At 36.9% G+C, this 16425-nt stretch overlaps 1 protein-coding gene across 1 annotated transcript in view; it reads right to left on the bottom strand.

Annotated features, from left to right (window-relative positions):
- Window positions 1-16425, bottom strand: part of TBC1D32 (TBC1 domain family member 32) — an 89202-nt gene that overhangs the window by 18653 nt on the left and 54124 nt on the right. Inside the window, exons 27-28 of the mRNA XM_074923782.1 lie at window positions 11025-11150; window positions 814-897 (exon numbers count right to left, since the gene is read on the bottom strand). Coding sequence (XP_074779883.1) covers window positions 814-897; window positions 11025-11150 — 210 coding nt within the window. The remainder of the gene's footprint in view (window positions 1-813; window positions 898-11024; window positions 11151-16425) is intronic.

Below are 16425 nucleotides of genomic sequence, written 5' to 3' on the forward strand. Positions count from 1 at the left end.
CTTTGAAACTTCAAAGGCAAGTCTAAAGTCTCCAAGGACACTATATTTTCATCCTATGGATGTGAGAATAGAGTATCAGTAGAGATAACAGACTCTCCCCAAAGCAGGCTTGATTCTCCAGTTAGTGGCAGAATAAGTACTCTGAATGACTGAACTGCAACCTAAGTGAAAAGTCTTGGACAGATAGTAAAGAATGAAAGTGCATTTTCCAGCAGATATTAACAATGCTTCTAAATATTCTAATTTTTCAAATGCTTCAAAATGTTAAAATGCATTAATTTTCACTCAGAATAAGTTAACTTTATTATTCTTCTTTATTGTTGGCTGTAAGCGCACCTACACAAAACTATTATAACACTCAGATTACTCTGCCAACAATAGCAGGTTTTAAATACATATCCTTTAATGCCATATGAATTGTATACTTTTGGGTGTTGATTATATATCATGGGGCTTCAGAAGGTGAGCCAGATTGCTTACACCTTCTTAAATGTTTATACCATCAGCTTTGCAAATCACTCTACAATAGGTGTCAACAAATACTTTGAATCATACCCTCACCTGTTCTGCATCTCCACCTTTCCATCACACATGCAGAAATGTGAAAGCCCATTCAATAATAGTTATCTGTACTGTTTACTCAAGCACATCATCTTTTGCTCCAAAGTGAGGTATTTCCCACCAGTTAAGTAATTAATTTCTGAGTTGTTAAAAACCATATTAAACAACCCTCAAAATACTACAGATACTTTTAAAATGAAAGTAATTTAAATATGAAGAGGCTGCATGGCAATAAATTATTAGGAAACTGACCTTTATAGTTTCCTGTGCTGAAATAACAATCTGATTGGCTTTCAGAAAGATGTGACACGAACTTTTCAATTAATTCTGCCAAAACTGCAAAAAATAAAAATCCATGAAAACATTAGAGGCAATGAACAAAATGTGGAACTACATTACTTAACCAAATTACAATATCTGAGAAACTAAAGCTATTTGAATTCCTGCATGTTTATTCATGTTTTTATGGAGGAACAATTCAAAGCATGGATTGTGCTTTTGCATTCCTAACACCATTCCTAACTTAAATTAAATTTTAATAGCTTTACTGAGAATATATTCAGCGTCAACGGAAAGAGAATCACATATTATCTTTATATCCTCCAAGGATTACTTCATAATTTGTTACAGGGTTTCAATATGAAATGAAAATTAACTATAATTAAACCACAGTATCTTACCATATTTGTCTGTGTATGTAGACAGGAAATAATAAAAAAAAAAAACTTACAATCCCCACACACCAGAAAATCAACACCACCCCAAAAATGTGTTAACAAAAGTAAATGAAGCTTTAAGGGCTATTTAAAAAAACAAACAAACAAACAAACAAACAAAACCCCCACAAACCTACATATAAACTACCTATGCCATCATAACAAAAAAAATATTCACTTAAAATTAAGCAAAAGGAATATTTCCTTTGGGAAAGTCTGTCTTTTATGATGACCATAATGTTCTTAATTAGTTCTTACTTTGAATCTACAGATACCGCATTGATGAGTCAGATGCTGACATCTGGTCACTATGTAGGAAATCGTATCTCCCACCTTAACATGACATTAGCCAGGAAGTACACAAGAACTCTCAATGACAAATCATTAGCAAAAACTCCTCCCGATTCCTCAGTTCTGCAAGTTTCACACTACTGCAACTGAGCACACCACCTTACAGATTTAAACAAAACACACAAGGAAGCCTTTACACATACTGCACAGAGGAAGCCCATACTGAGATAAGCCATATTAAGAATTCAAGGTAGCAACAATGAACATTTTTATAAGTAAATACTATCCCAAAACAGCTGCTGTTGTCATGACAAACAGGATTTAAAGAATAGTGATATAACATTATTTTCAAACTAATGCAAAGCAAGGAAGTGTATTTAGAGAGTAACAAGTACTGCTGCCCATGGGATTCCTTGTTTTAAGTCTGCATGTTACCATTTCCTTGGCAGCAGCTCAGTTTAATAGCACTGAAGCTTCCTTCCCTAGTCATCGATTCCTGCACATAACAGCATGCACCCACATTTTAGCAGATAGCTGTATGAACACTGTAGCAGCAGAAGGCACAACAGTCTGTGGTGGAGGTGGCAACAGAGAAACCTAGAAAACTCTTGAACTAGCCTTGCTGACAGGAAAACTAACACAGGACACTGCAGTGCAAGCTCATTTGTGCGTGAGGAGGAAGATGACAGAACCTCCACCCAATCTGATGCTCGTTATGCCAGAAAAATAACAAAGAAAAAGATAAGATTGTTAACTCTTCTTCCAACCATTTTAAGCTGATATACTGACATTAAATCATGATTTTTTTTTTCTTGATTAGTTGTCTAAAAGAGTTACAGAAATGAATTTACATTGAATGAGTCCAGAAAAATTTTTAAAAGGTTGAGTTTTGGTAATAGTAGGTTGATGGGTAGGGCAAAGGGGAACAGGTTTCACAACAACAGCTAAACACAGATTTACAATTAAGAGTAGCCAGCTCCAACAGTAATAAAATTAATTTTGCATTGCAAAGGACTACTAAATCAAAACAAAAAAAAATACATGTGTAGTTTATATTCCCACACATTTTTATGGAGAGAAGAAACTGCTACTTAAACATAAAATAGCTATTTTTAATCATGGTTAATAAACCACATGGGGATAGAAAAAATCAATTTATTTTATAGAAGAGTAACAGTTTACTCATTTTGGGAGAATAAATAGAATAAACGATCATCTCACTAATCTTCACTAATATGCTTAGTGGAATTTGGTCCACAAACAATATAACAAATATTGGTGTAAAATGAGAAAAAGTGTCTATATCTGGAACTGTAGATAGCAAAAGCAGAAATTAAAATTTGTAACTAGCTTGAAGTTTACTGTATGCCTATTAGTATTGTGACTACTGAAATATGCCAAACTATAATAACAAACAGGAACTATGTTAAAAAGACTAAAATACCATGTAATTCAGAAAACTTAACACCAAGTCAGAAAACTGTACATTTCTTCCCTTTGTGCTGGAAGGCATCCACATGCTTGACCTAGCAGTCGAATATTTCAGTTCAGTGCTTGAGTTAATGGGAGAAGTGACAGCTCAACTGCTAAGCAATTTTTTTAAACTCAAGCACTAAATTGATTTTCACCTTTTGAAAGTATTTATCTAAGTGACTATCAGGATCTTTGAAATGTTTTTAATCAAGTTTGAGAGAGGAACACAAACATAAGAATTTATCAAAACAAATGTTGTTAACACATAAATAAAGGGTTTTCACAGGACATTCCCTCCTCCAAAAGTCCTTGTGAAATTACAAGTAGATATTTTAATTTTTTAATACTAAATCATTTAGCTGCCATTTGCACACTCCCTGAAAATCTTTATAAAGGTGGAAACTGACTCAGAGATTTTCATTTAATGGGAAAAGTAGACAAAAGAAATTCAGGAAAGTTCATTGTATAGTACAGTCAGCCTTGTTATAAAAGCCCACGTTCTCATGTAGAGGTTATGTGTAGACATAGAGATTAGTGTTGTAGCCCACCAACTCAGTGAAAATGTTGATTTGCTTAAATTATGGTAGCTTGGCTGTATTAATAATGAAGTTTTTAAAAGACTGGTCATTACCTCATGCAAATTTAACCCACACATCCAAAATAACGAGAATTTCAATTTAGAAATGTGTAATAACATACAAAATAAAAGTTTTAAAATACCCTAAATGATTGCCATATGCTTATAAAACATCTGAATTCCTGCAGAATTTTTTTCTCCTTGAACTTGGCTGGGGTGCTCGCCAAACCGCTTTCCATCATTTACCAGCAGTCCTGTCTGACCAGGGAGGTCCCGACTGACTGGAAATTGGCCAATGTGACGCCAATCTATAAGAATGGTCAAAAGGATGATCCATGAAATCACAGGCCTGTCAGCTTGGCTTCAGTACCCGGGAAGCTGATGGAGCAGCTCATCCTGAGTACCATCACACAACACATGCGGGACTACAAGATGATCAGGCCCAGTCAGCATGGGGTTATGAAAGGCAGGTCCTGCCCGACAAACCTGATCCCCTTCTACGACAGGACGACGTGCTTATTGGATGAGAGAAAGGCTGTGGGTGTTGTCTACCTTGACTTTAGTAAGGCCTTTGATACCATTTCCCACAGCATTCTCCTGGCAAAACTGCCTGCTCGTGGCTTGAATGGGCACACGCTCTGCTGGGTAAAAAACTGGCTGGGTGGCCGGGCCAGAGTTGTGGTGAATGGAGTTCAATCCAGTTGGTGACCAGTCATGAGTGGTGTCCCCCAGGGCTCGGTTTTGGGGCCACTCCTGTTTAACATCTTTATTGATGATCTAGACGAGGGGATCGAGTGCACCCTCAGTCAGTTTGCAGATGACACCAAGTTGGGTGGGAGTGTTGATCTGCTCGAGGGCAGGGAGGCTCTGCAGAGAGACCTGGACAGGCTGGAGCCATGGGCTGAGCCCAACTGGAGGAGTTTCAATAAGGCCAAATGCCGGGGGCTGCCCTTGGGCCACAACAACCCCCAGCAGCGCTACAGGCTTGGGGAGGAGTGGCTGGAGAGCTGCCAGTCAGAGAGGGACCTGGGGGTGCTGATTGACAGCCGGCTGAACAGGAGCCAGCAGTGTGCCCAGGTGGCCAAGAAGGCCAATGGCATCCTGGCTTGTGTCAGCAATAGCGTGGCCAGCAGGGACAGGGAAGGGATCTCACCCCTGTACTCAGCACTGGTGAGGCCACCCCTCAATTGCTGTGTTCAGTTTTGGGCCCCTCACTACAAGAAGGACATTGAATGACTCGAGTGTGTCCAGAGAAGGGCAACAAAGCTGGTGCAGAGTCCGGAGCCCAGGTCGTAGGAGGAGCGGCTGAGGGAACTGGGGGTGTTTAGTCTGGAAAAGAGGAGGCTGAGGGGAGACCTCATCGCCCTCTACAGCTACGTGAAAAGAGGTTGCAGGGAGCTGGGGATGAGTCTCTCTAACCAAGTATCAAGCATCAGGACAAGAGGGAATGGCCTCAAATTGCACCAGGGAAGGTTTAGACTAGATATTAGGAAGTATTTCTTTACAGAACGAGTTGCTGGGTGTTGGAATGGGCTGCCCAGGGAGGTGGTGGAGTCCGCATGCCTGGAGGTTTTTAACAGCAGAGATGACACAGCCCTGGGGGTTATGGTGTAGTTGGGAGCTGTCAGTGTTAGGTTAATGGTTGGACTGGATGATCTTCAAGGTCTTTTCCAACCTAGACAATTCTGTGATTCTGTGAAAATGTACAAAAGGAAGGTAATCAAAATGGCTTCTAAACTACACAAGAACACTGATTGAAAAAAATCATGTGATTAAAACTTTTAATAGGTATCCACCATGAGAGGTTATCTAATTCCCACTCTGAAAGGTTTAAGCCAAAAAAGGTCAAAAACTCTAAACAGCATCAGATTTTTTAAGATCCTCTAATGTAACTAGTATTACTGGATGATATCCTATACCAAGTCACAGATGCTTCAGAGGAGTTTGGAAGAAAAAAGAAATTTTAAGAGTCAACGGTAGTCCTGCTTGACTTGTGTTAGAGGTTAAAAACTGAAGAATGAAAGTCTTGAACAGCTGACTTTGTATGGTTAGTGTCAGAAATTTTCAACTCCATCAACCATACTTCAGTTTCATAAATATATGAAAAACACAGTTGGCAATTCCATTCTTAATGGCAACAATATGGAGGACTATTTTTAATTCCTAAGATAACGGGAGAGCCTTTCAATTACTGTACATTGAAATAGCAAAGGAACAACCTGCCTTTTCTTTGAAAAAAAGAAAACAGTAACAAAAATTCCAGCAGTGCTGCCATTAAAGAGGAAGGTCACATATCTTCTACGAATATACAAATATCTATTAATGGAAAAAAACCAGCCTTTAAAGTCCTAATCAAATGTCATAATCTTCACACATGCATACACATTCACATGCACTTACACTTCTTACAGGATATTCCTTTGTAAGTTGCTCCAAACTTGTTTGGGGACAAAAGAAATAAATTTCGATCTGCAGTTTTTCTTCCTGTGTAACACAAAAGACCCACTGTTCCACTCTAATTCTGAAACAAGCCTCCTTGAAAAATCAAGTAAGGACATAAAATGGTAAACATCTTTGTATTATTCTAAAAACCTCTTTTCTGAATGCTATGTTTTTAAATTGGTTATACTAAAAAATGAGGGCAGACCACAGTTAGAATCTAGATCTAACTGAGTGAGCTTCGAGGCAGAAGATTTGGTCCATATTAAAAAGGTCAAATTGAGCTTAGAGAATCTATGTTCTTCTTACAAAGAAGAAGAGGCTTTTCTGAGGATTAATTGGGAATGGAAATCTAACAGTTATCCTGATCTGTTTGTTTGAAATCACAGCCTAGGGAATTCTCACCTAGTGAACAAAAGAACCTATGGAATACTACTATACATGACTGAAGTTAGTCAAATCTTTAGCTGGACCTAATGAAGATTGAAATTTAAATCATTTTCTCCTTAAAAAAAAGGAACAAACTAATAACCACATAATCATATACTGGTTTGAGTTGGAAGGGACCTTTAAATGTCATCTAGTCCAATCCTCCAGCAATGAGCAGGGATACCTTAATCTAGATCAGGTTGCTAAGAGCCCTATCTAACCTGATCTTGAATTGTTTCCAGGTATAGGGCATCTATCTCTCTGGGCAACCTGTTCCAGTGTTTCATCACCCTCCTCGTAAAAAATCTCTTCCTTATATCTAAACTAAATCTATGCTCTTTTAGTTTAAAATCATTACCCCTTGTCTTATCACTATAGGTCCTACCAAAAACTCTGTCTGTTATCCTTCCTGTAGGCCCCCTTTAAGTACTGAAATGCTCCTATAAGGTCTCCCTGGAGCCTTCTCTTGTCCAGGCTGAACAACTCAAACTCTCTCAGCCTTTCTTCCCAGGAGAGGTGTTCCAGCCCTCTGATAATTTTTCTGGCCCCACTCCAGCAGGTCTATGTTTTTCCTGTGTTGTGGTGTCCAGCTCTGGATGCAGTACTACGGCTGGGGCATCACTAGAATGGAGTAGAGAAGGAGAATCACCTCCCTTGACCTGCTAGCCACACTTCTCTTGATTCAGCCCCAGGATACGGTTGGCTTTCTGGGCTGCGAGAGCACATTGCTGGGTCATGTCCAGTTTTCCATCCACCAGTAGTATTTTCAAGCAATTCTCCTCAGGGCTGCTCTCAATCCCTTCATTCCTCAGCCTGTATTGGTACCAGGGGTTGTCCTGATTCTAGTGTAGGACGCTGTGCTTGGCCTTGTTGAACCTCACGAGGTTCACATAGCTCACTTCTTGAGCTTGTCCAGGTCCCTCTGGATGGCATTTCTTCCCTCAGGTGTGTCAACTGCACCACTTAGCTTGGTGTCATCTGCAAACCTGCTGAGAGTGCATTTCATCCACTGTCTATGTCACTGATGAAGATATTAAACAGTACTGGTCCCAATACGTACCCCTAAGGGACACCACTCATCACTGATCTCCATCTGGACATTGAGCCACTGACCACTACCCTCTGGATGCAACCATCCATTCAACTCCTCATCCATAAAACAGTCTACCCATCAATTCCACCTCTCTCCAAATTACAAAGGAGGATGTTGTGGGGGACCGTGTCAAAGCCCTTACAGAAGTCCAGATAGATGACATCCATAGCTCTTCCCTTGTCCACTGATGTAGGCATTCCATCATAGAAGGACGCTAGGTTAATCAGACAGGACTTGCCCTTGGTAAAGCCATGCCGGCTGTCTCAAGTCACCTCCCTGTCCTCCATGTGCCTTTGTATAGCTTCTAGGAGGATCTGTTCCATGATCTTTCCAAGCACAGAGGTGAAGTTGACAGATTGGTAGTTCCCATGGTCCTCCTTTCTACCCTTTTTAAAAATGGGTGCAATGTTTCCCTTTTTCCAGTCACCAAGGACTTCACTTGACTGCCATGACTTTTCAAATATCATGGAGAGTGGCTTGGCAACTACATCAGCCAATTCCCTTAGGACTCTGGGATGCATCTTGTCAGGTCCCATAAACATGTATGTTCAGATTCCTCAGGTGGTCATGAACCTGATCTTCTCTTGCAGTAGGAGGGACTCTGCTCCTTCAGTCCCTGTCTTGTGGTCCATCCACTCAAGGGATGTAGGAAGAGAGATTGCCAGTGAAGACTGAGGCAAAAAAGTAAAAATGTAGTATTTCATTGTCTTTGAATCCAGAAGATCCTTTTCATCAAAAATTAAAGCCCCTATTATCTTTACTTCTATATACAGGCAGAACGATGACAACTGAGGCACCCTCCTTGCTGAAGATTCTGGTAGCTGTAAAGTATACCTTCACTTACATTTACCTACATTTACAATGCCTGATTAGGCTCCTTTGATAAACTGCCAAAGTTTAGCATTTTGTTATCCTGAATGAAAAAACACAAAACCACACACAACAATCATACCCTATTGAAAATATCCATTTTTTTGGTTCTTCATCCTATGGGGAAAGTTCTGCAGTTACTTTCACTTTTTGCAGCAATTACTAAAGGCTGCAGCACACAAACATCACAAGCAACGACACTGCCTCAAAGGATGACAGTATTTTTTGTCAGCATGATTTGACAGAGCTACCTCAGATGATGCAGAGCTCACAAAGCATTAATGGATTCTAGAACACTGTGTTAATCATAACCACTCTTCTTTCATCAACAATTTCACTATTGAATGTCTGCAGACAAGAAAGAGGTCAGCCTTTCAGTTCTCTGAAATCTGGGAGAGCTTCACATGCTGCAAAAGGTTCATAGTAGCACACCTATGTCTCATTAAATAGTTTCACTGAACATGATGTTGTCTGAAACCACACAGCTAGCAGCTATTTTGCTGCTTCCAAAGTATCTCCAAACAGACATGCAACATTTTAACAGTTTTGCATCCACCTTAAATACCAGAACCGCACTGAGTTTATAATATTACTATCCTTTTGTAAGGTGTTTCTATTTATTTATTTGGTGTTTGAAAGTGTTCTGTTTCTATTTTCACACTTTCCTTTTTTGCGTGGTTTCTAAAGCACTTGCAGAAGTCCCTATGAGACTTAACAATTCCACAGATATCTTGATGACTCCCAGTTCCATCTCAGCTGGAAACGCTTATCCAGAAGCAAGCATAATTTTTTGCTTTAGGTTAACAAATCTTAATGACTCTAATTCGTCACTGTAGCTTCTGGTACCTCCAACAAAGTTACAGAAAACAACCTACACAGGTTTTGAGGCTGTGTATGAATAACTACAACGCACAAAAAGAAAGATTTTTCTTTGTAAGACATTTAAAGACATTACTTTAAATGTATGTTCTGTTTTTTGTAAAAATATGTTTTTTCAACTAATAATTCTTTTCAGATGCAGAAAGACAGACTAACAATTTTCAACAAAAAATTCATATAATCCAAGAATAGATCAGTCTAGAAAATATGCTGCATTCAAATAAAATTGATTTTACAAAGACTAAATTATTTGTGCTTCACAATATATTATATCAAAAAAAGGTCTTACTGAACTACTAGATCAGTCATGCAAGAAAAGTAAACATACAGCTTTGCTAGAAAAATCTAGCATTGTTTTCAATTGCTACTCTTCAATTTATTTTTCTTCCACTAGCTGAAGCTCATACACAATACATTCAGTTGCTTCTGAATGGTTATGAATCTCTACTTGTTCACTTGTTTCACAAAACTGTCTAAATACATGCATTTGTGGAGATGTCAAATATAAGGTATAAGTGCACATATGCGTTATATACATACACATGTATTCTGTTTACACACTCATTCTTCCAAATGGGAGATTAAAGCTCTGACTAATTTAAAATCACCTAAGATTATAGGCTCAAGTTTGTTTCAAACAAGCAGTAAGAACAGAAAGCTCAGAATTTTGAAACATTTAGTAACTATTGACATTCAATAAATATTATCACATTATACAAATGACAAATTTCTTATTAAATATTTTAATATTAAATCAGTTCCTATATAAATTACTTCCTTAAGGCTTCTGAAACCACCCTGTAACTTTTATAATGCTATATAATTTACCATAAAATTCAGGTCTCACATAAAACACAAATGTTGGGTTAGTTTGATCCCATATAGAAGATACTTCATCTGTCTTCACTGTCAGTTGTATGAATTGCTTACCTAAAGAATTTAAAGTGAGACCTTTGGCATCTGTAAACAAAAAGTTAGACTATGTACTGACCATCTGACCATAATGAGAATTCTTACAGAAATGGAAGCCAGCATTGTCTGAAAACACCTAGCTTCTTTATTGCTCCACAAGTTTATATGATATTACAAGTGAATTATTATGTCCAATTTCTGATGATTTATGTTATATGGGCAATCACTGGTTTTGCTTTGGCTCATTTGTTGTTTTAACTGATCTATACCAATGCTCTTCCATGATCACACTCTTCACTAGAAAATACATATGAAAATGAAGAAAAACCTGAATGAGTAGGTTTTTTGATGTTTAGTATGGCTTAATTCTGAAATTTTTTACTGAAATTGGCCATTAATATGATCTCCCAATCCATCTTAAAGTCATTCACTGATCTCTGGAAAACATCTGTTTTCTCTCAGTCTCTCTCTTCCATTTCCACAGTATCTCAATCATAGACCCTTTAGAAATCTGAAACAAAGACTTATATTTGAACCCTCGTTCAGTATCTTTCATTGAAAACAGCCAACACAGAGGGATCATGGCCATAAACAGAGAAAAATAGGACATGAGGCATAAACCCTGATTTCTCAGGAAAATCCCACTGAAATAGCTTTCATAATCAATACAAAATTATTGATTACTTGTATAGATAATGTAACCCTCAATGAAACTTTAGAGAACAGTTGCTTACTAGTGGCCTTCCATTTGCTTGCTTTGTTAAACTTAGGAAGTCATACTCACTTGTTCCACTGATGATATATGGTCTGGCTTTCATGACTTTGCAGAACTGTTTTCTACAAATTTCTGTCCACCCAGTTTGCTTCTCTGGACATTTTAAGAGTGATAAAAGCTTGTCAAGATCTTTATCTAGAAGAAATGAAAAATCAGTGTTCTTCTGTGATGATAGTCTTGGCTCATTTTTGTTTTCTTTCTTTTAAACTTACTACATAAGTAATAAGCTATCAGTTACAGAGTACCATAGAAACAAGTAGATGCATTCAGAAACTAGAAACATTTCAACAGAAGAACAGGAAAGTCAGGCACATCTGAGAGCCCTATCATTGCCTGGTATTTTTGGCAGACCTCATACCTTAGGAAGAAAAGACTAAAAAATATCTCTTATCCTATGACAATTAAACTGGACCAGCAGTCCTAAAGCTGGTGACACTCTGCTTTATACAGAACAGAAATATTCATTCTACTTACTGCTGGATTTTGAACATTAAGACATTACTGAGGCACATTTTATAACTCCCCCAAAGTTATTACTCTTCTCTCTTGACATGATAAGAACTGGAAAGACATTTTAAAGAATGTAGTTTGGTATTTTCATGTAATTTCACCATGCTGAGAATCTACAATAGAAGACAGGCAAAGATCCTCCACCAAGTATCATTGTTTTAATAATAAAACCATAAGGTGGCAGCACTATTTTGTAGAACATGAAGTATGATAAGACAGCAATGTAACAGTGTTCCATAGAAAATTTCTGCTTCTTTCTGCAAGCAGGTTTCCTTCAGATGCTTCTACTATGGACGGGTATTATGGCATACACATGTATACCTTCAGTTGCTATGCATACCTATCAAGTACATTTTGTGAAAATACATTGGGCTACCCATGATATGAGAATTCTTCTAATAGCTTTGCTGATAATCTCCAGCATTTCACAACTTTAGCAGAAAGACTTAAAATAGGGACAAAAGGTTACACTAAAAGTACTCTTTTACTGTCACTGAAATGTCACCTTGCAAGTCTTGCATTAATATTTAGAGAAACTTAGAATTTTAAATTGAGTTTTCTGAAAAATCAAGGTGCACCCAACATGGTCCAGGCCAGGGCCACAGGCTCTTTATTGGTGCTGTCAGAGGCTGCAGCAATATAATTCAGGCATTTTCTAACTTGAATGCTTGACTTTTTACTGAGGACTATTAAAACACAGTCTTTTCGTACAACTGTTATATATGAGGCACAAATATATCAGATAACATTTTTCATTATATGTTCAGCTTGCTTACAAATTTGCAGAACAGTTTACAAAAATAACTTTATGAAAGTTTCCTTTTAAATATAAAAGGAAAGAAAAGGAAAAGAGCTTCAAAGATTGCTCCTTACTGTTACTCCTACCTTGTTATTAAAGACACATTCTCTCTTCAAAATAGGGAGACATGCCTTCAAAATTAAAATGGCCACTGATGCAATGACAAAAGGACAGTAAGTATGTTCTCTTCTCTCTTGGCTAAAAGTGTTTTTTTTTTCCCCTCTATTTTCTACAAAGTTCGAGGAAATTAGACATACTTTATCATTTTTCTAGAATAAAATACCACAGGCTGAGACAGTAAATTTCACAACTATCCCAGTCTCTCAGAGGTTTGAAAACAGAAGATCCATAGTGACAAACAGACCCAGCATGTGTAATCATACATGAAAAACGTTAACCTGGCTTTCAACAATATAATGTCTGTACTTAAATTCTTAAGAATTTTTTCTTTAAATCAAACATCTTCTGCAAACAAAATGTCTATCTTGGAATTCACACTGAAAAATTAATATTAGCAAGCTATCATCATGCAAAATGACACTGAATAATATATGCAAGATAACAATCAAAATAATTCATACATATGCTTTGGCAAATCAAAGAGGAAATAATTTCTTCCCATACACAACATTTACTAAAAAAAATGTTAATATATTGGGAAGGGCCGACTATTCAAATTCTATTTTTTCTGAAGGCAGAACAAATTTCAAGTTCAAATGCCAAGTCATCTCATTAAGTAATTTTATGTAAGATAAAACTGAACAAACTCTAACAGAAAATACTGACCGCTACAAAAATGAAACAATCAGTTAGTCTGCCTCTCCTCATGCAACTTGGTTCCCAGACTACTTGATGCTGCTATGAAGTATTTTCTGGTCAAATTGAAGGGAAGAATAAAGGTGTTATCTGTAATAAGGTAAATGCACATGCACTCACTCCAGCTGTGAGCAATCCCTTCATGGTGGGACCATGCAGTTCCCATCATTACAAAAGGATAGTAGCCTGCACTACTACTATTACTCACTCAGGTGATGAAGGTTCTTCATATCTTGCAAACTCTCCTTTGTTCTGTTTCTACATTTTGGACAATACATAAATGAATTCTGTTATGAAAGGTGACTTCTGATTAAAAATCCAACAATTCTTTGAGCCAGTCTATGGTTATTTAGAGTATTTGCTGTTACTGTTAGTTCTTTATAGTTTTTCAGTTTTCTAATAAAACCTGTTTCCACAAAATGCTATTTTCAAATTATCTTATTCTTTTAAGATTAGAATATTTTCACCAGAATTACAGTATTGCATATAATTTATTTTAAGTTGATCTAAAGACCTTAATGATTTGAGTAAATTGTCTCCTTGCCATTGGAACTTACTGTACAATACGTAGTATTTCAAAAGAAGCTTATTATAGTAATTTAATTATTATCATTATTATTCCAAATTAATTAACCTGAAATTCCTGTTATCCTCAAATAATTAAATCCTCAGTTAGCATCATTCCAAGTAACGCACTGACGCTTAGAACAGCTTACATAAGTATGAAAATTTAATGTGAAGAAGGATTTATTCTTACAATATTATCAGTAGGATTTCTAGTTCTTTCTCTGCCCTTTTCTGCTATTTCTACAAGGGGTGAAGATTGAAGAAAATCTTAGAACTGCAAAGCAACACTCCTCTACAAGTTAAATAGTTACTTCACTTCTTAAAGGACTGTAGTAATTCAGTCTGGCAGGCGAGGATCAGACTACAAGCTGAGGTTTAATCAGTCAATTTACCAAACTGAGAACAGGACGAAACTTTGATTCCTCTTAAGGAACTAAAACTACTAAAAAAAAAAAAAAATCCCCCAATAATTTCAAGAAAGCAGGATTTCAAGATCATTGCCCATCCGTCTCTGCTTGCCTCCTTCTGGCTCCTTGATCTGATCCCTATTTTTCTTTGCACAGTTTGTCTCTCTAATATTCTTCCTCTCCTGCAGGTTTTACAAAATTAAATCTTTATTTTGTGATTGCTGAAATGTGCACATGCCGGTAGCTAGCAGCACCAATGCATCCAAGACTGTACTGTTTAAACAAGTAATCTTTTACAATGTTAATTTATGCTCCAGCAATAGGTTAAGGAAATAAAAATTACAGAATTACACTTTTTTCTGAAATTTTGCTAAAGATGGACCACCATATTTGCCTTAAGGTTCCTCTGGAAAGGTAGTATATTTATAAAAAAGAAACAAGTAACTTCCAATATGTACCAAATATAACTAAAGCGTATAGTGTTCTGTCATTAGAATAGTGACAGGCAAGGAACCTAATGAAGACATTTTTATATAACTAGTGGATTTCTCCCCCCCGTCAAAGAGAATACAAGAGTTAGGATCCTCAGAGCGTACAGGAATGTTCAAACTCAAATGACAGAGAAACAAACTTAAGATCCATGCAACCAAGATACTGTAACATAACCATGTATTTAATACATCCATTACATACTGTAACTGGTATCATATTGTGGCAACTTACAGAATCTTGTTTTCTTCCAGCTAAATCACTTGCTATTCTTAAGAGTTTCTCATTAAACACGGGCTACCCCTTCCTCCAGCAGCGTAACACAGTACAAACAAAAATAAAACCATGAACCTTGGAGATTTTTTGAATGAAAATTGCTTCAAAAAAACTCACAATACCAAACAAACACCAGCTCACTTTCACAAGTTAGTAGGCAACCATAACTTGCCCAATAGTATTGCCACATAGCTGGAACTCCAACTACCACACAGTCCTGGGCTACACATCTTGCTTGTTACTGAGGGTGGGCTTTCACACTGTTGCTAGAGGTGTTCTAAAAACAAGCCAATGCCAAGAGAGAAGTCCTGTTCTTCTTCCTTCTCTTTTCTGGTACATCACTAAATGAGTTAATTAATTATCCAACATTAATGACTTGATTTTTTTTTTTTCCCCTGGAAGAAATACCAGAACTGCTGAAGGGGATGCAGTACAGAAGGTAAGGGAACAAAGAAAGGAAAAATAAAAAACGGGAATAGAAAAGAAAAAGCGAGAAAGGAAATGAGCAAGACTTTCCTCTTCTAATGATAGTGAGCTTTTAAATATCCTCAAACCTAACTGTGATTGAAGAGAAGCTTGTGTCAATTTAATTAATCTGCTGCAGTCCTGCCTTCTTCCTTATACGTGGTTATACTCTGCCATCTCACCCCTTTCTTTGTGCTAGCACTGGTTGCTCTGTGTAGCCTTATTCAAAAAAAAACCCCAACAACCCACGTTTACGAGTTTATGAAGCTGTGGAACTGCACTATAAATAACCTAGTTACCTGCATGTATGAAATCTGAACCACCAACCATAACTTTCTGTAAATTTAAACTGATGTCATTCCATAAAAGATGCTGCTTTATAATTCTTCAAATAATTCTTCAGCCAGCTTTTGTGTCTAAAGTGGGTAAGACCTAGGAAAATTCACAAATGTTTTAAAAAACATTAGAAATGCCACAAGACCTTTCTCATCTGATTGTGTTTTGTGACAAAAGTGTTTTTCTGCGACTGAAAAAACTATGATCTGTAAATCCATGTGTATCTTACCCAAAATCTAAATTTAGAGATAATGAATTACCTGACTATATTATATTTGACTACTACATGAAAACAAATCCATATAAGGATATATATTTTAGGAAAGTTCATGTACATTTCTGATTGACCTATAAATTACTTCTCTTTCATCTTTCATTAACTGAGAGGACTTTTTAAAGAGTGAAAACCAACAGGCTCATACTTTAATAATGAGCCAAATATAAAAAGGAGGACAAGTCAAAGAAGTGAAGGTGATAAAGACATTTATGTTAAATCATAAGGGATTAATAAGAAAGCTAATATAGCTTGTACTTTGAGAGAAAGTTTAAAAAACAATTTAAAAAAGAGAGATGGCTAGTTTCCAGTAGATATCAAAACAAATATGGCTGAAAAGAAATCAGATTAAACAAACAAAACAGAAACATAGCAGCATGTTCCCATTCAAGTTAAGAGTATAAGACAAAGAACTCAGAGAACAGTGGCTGAGATAAAACATCAAAAAAATATTTTTGGCAGCAATTCTGG

Source organism: Athene noctua, chromosome 1 (assembly GCF_965140245.1).
Source record: "Athene noctua chromosome 1, bAthNoc1.hap1.1, whole genome shotgun sequence".
Classification (NCBI taxonomy): Eukaryota; Metazoa; Chordata; class Aves; order Strigiformes; family Strigidae; genus Athene; species Athene noctua.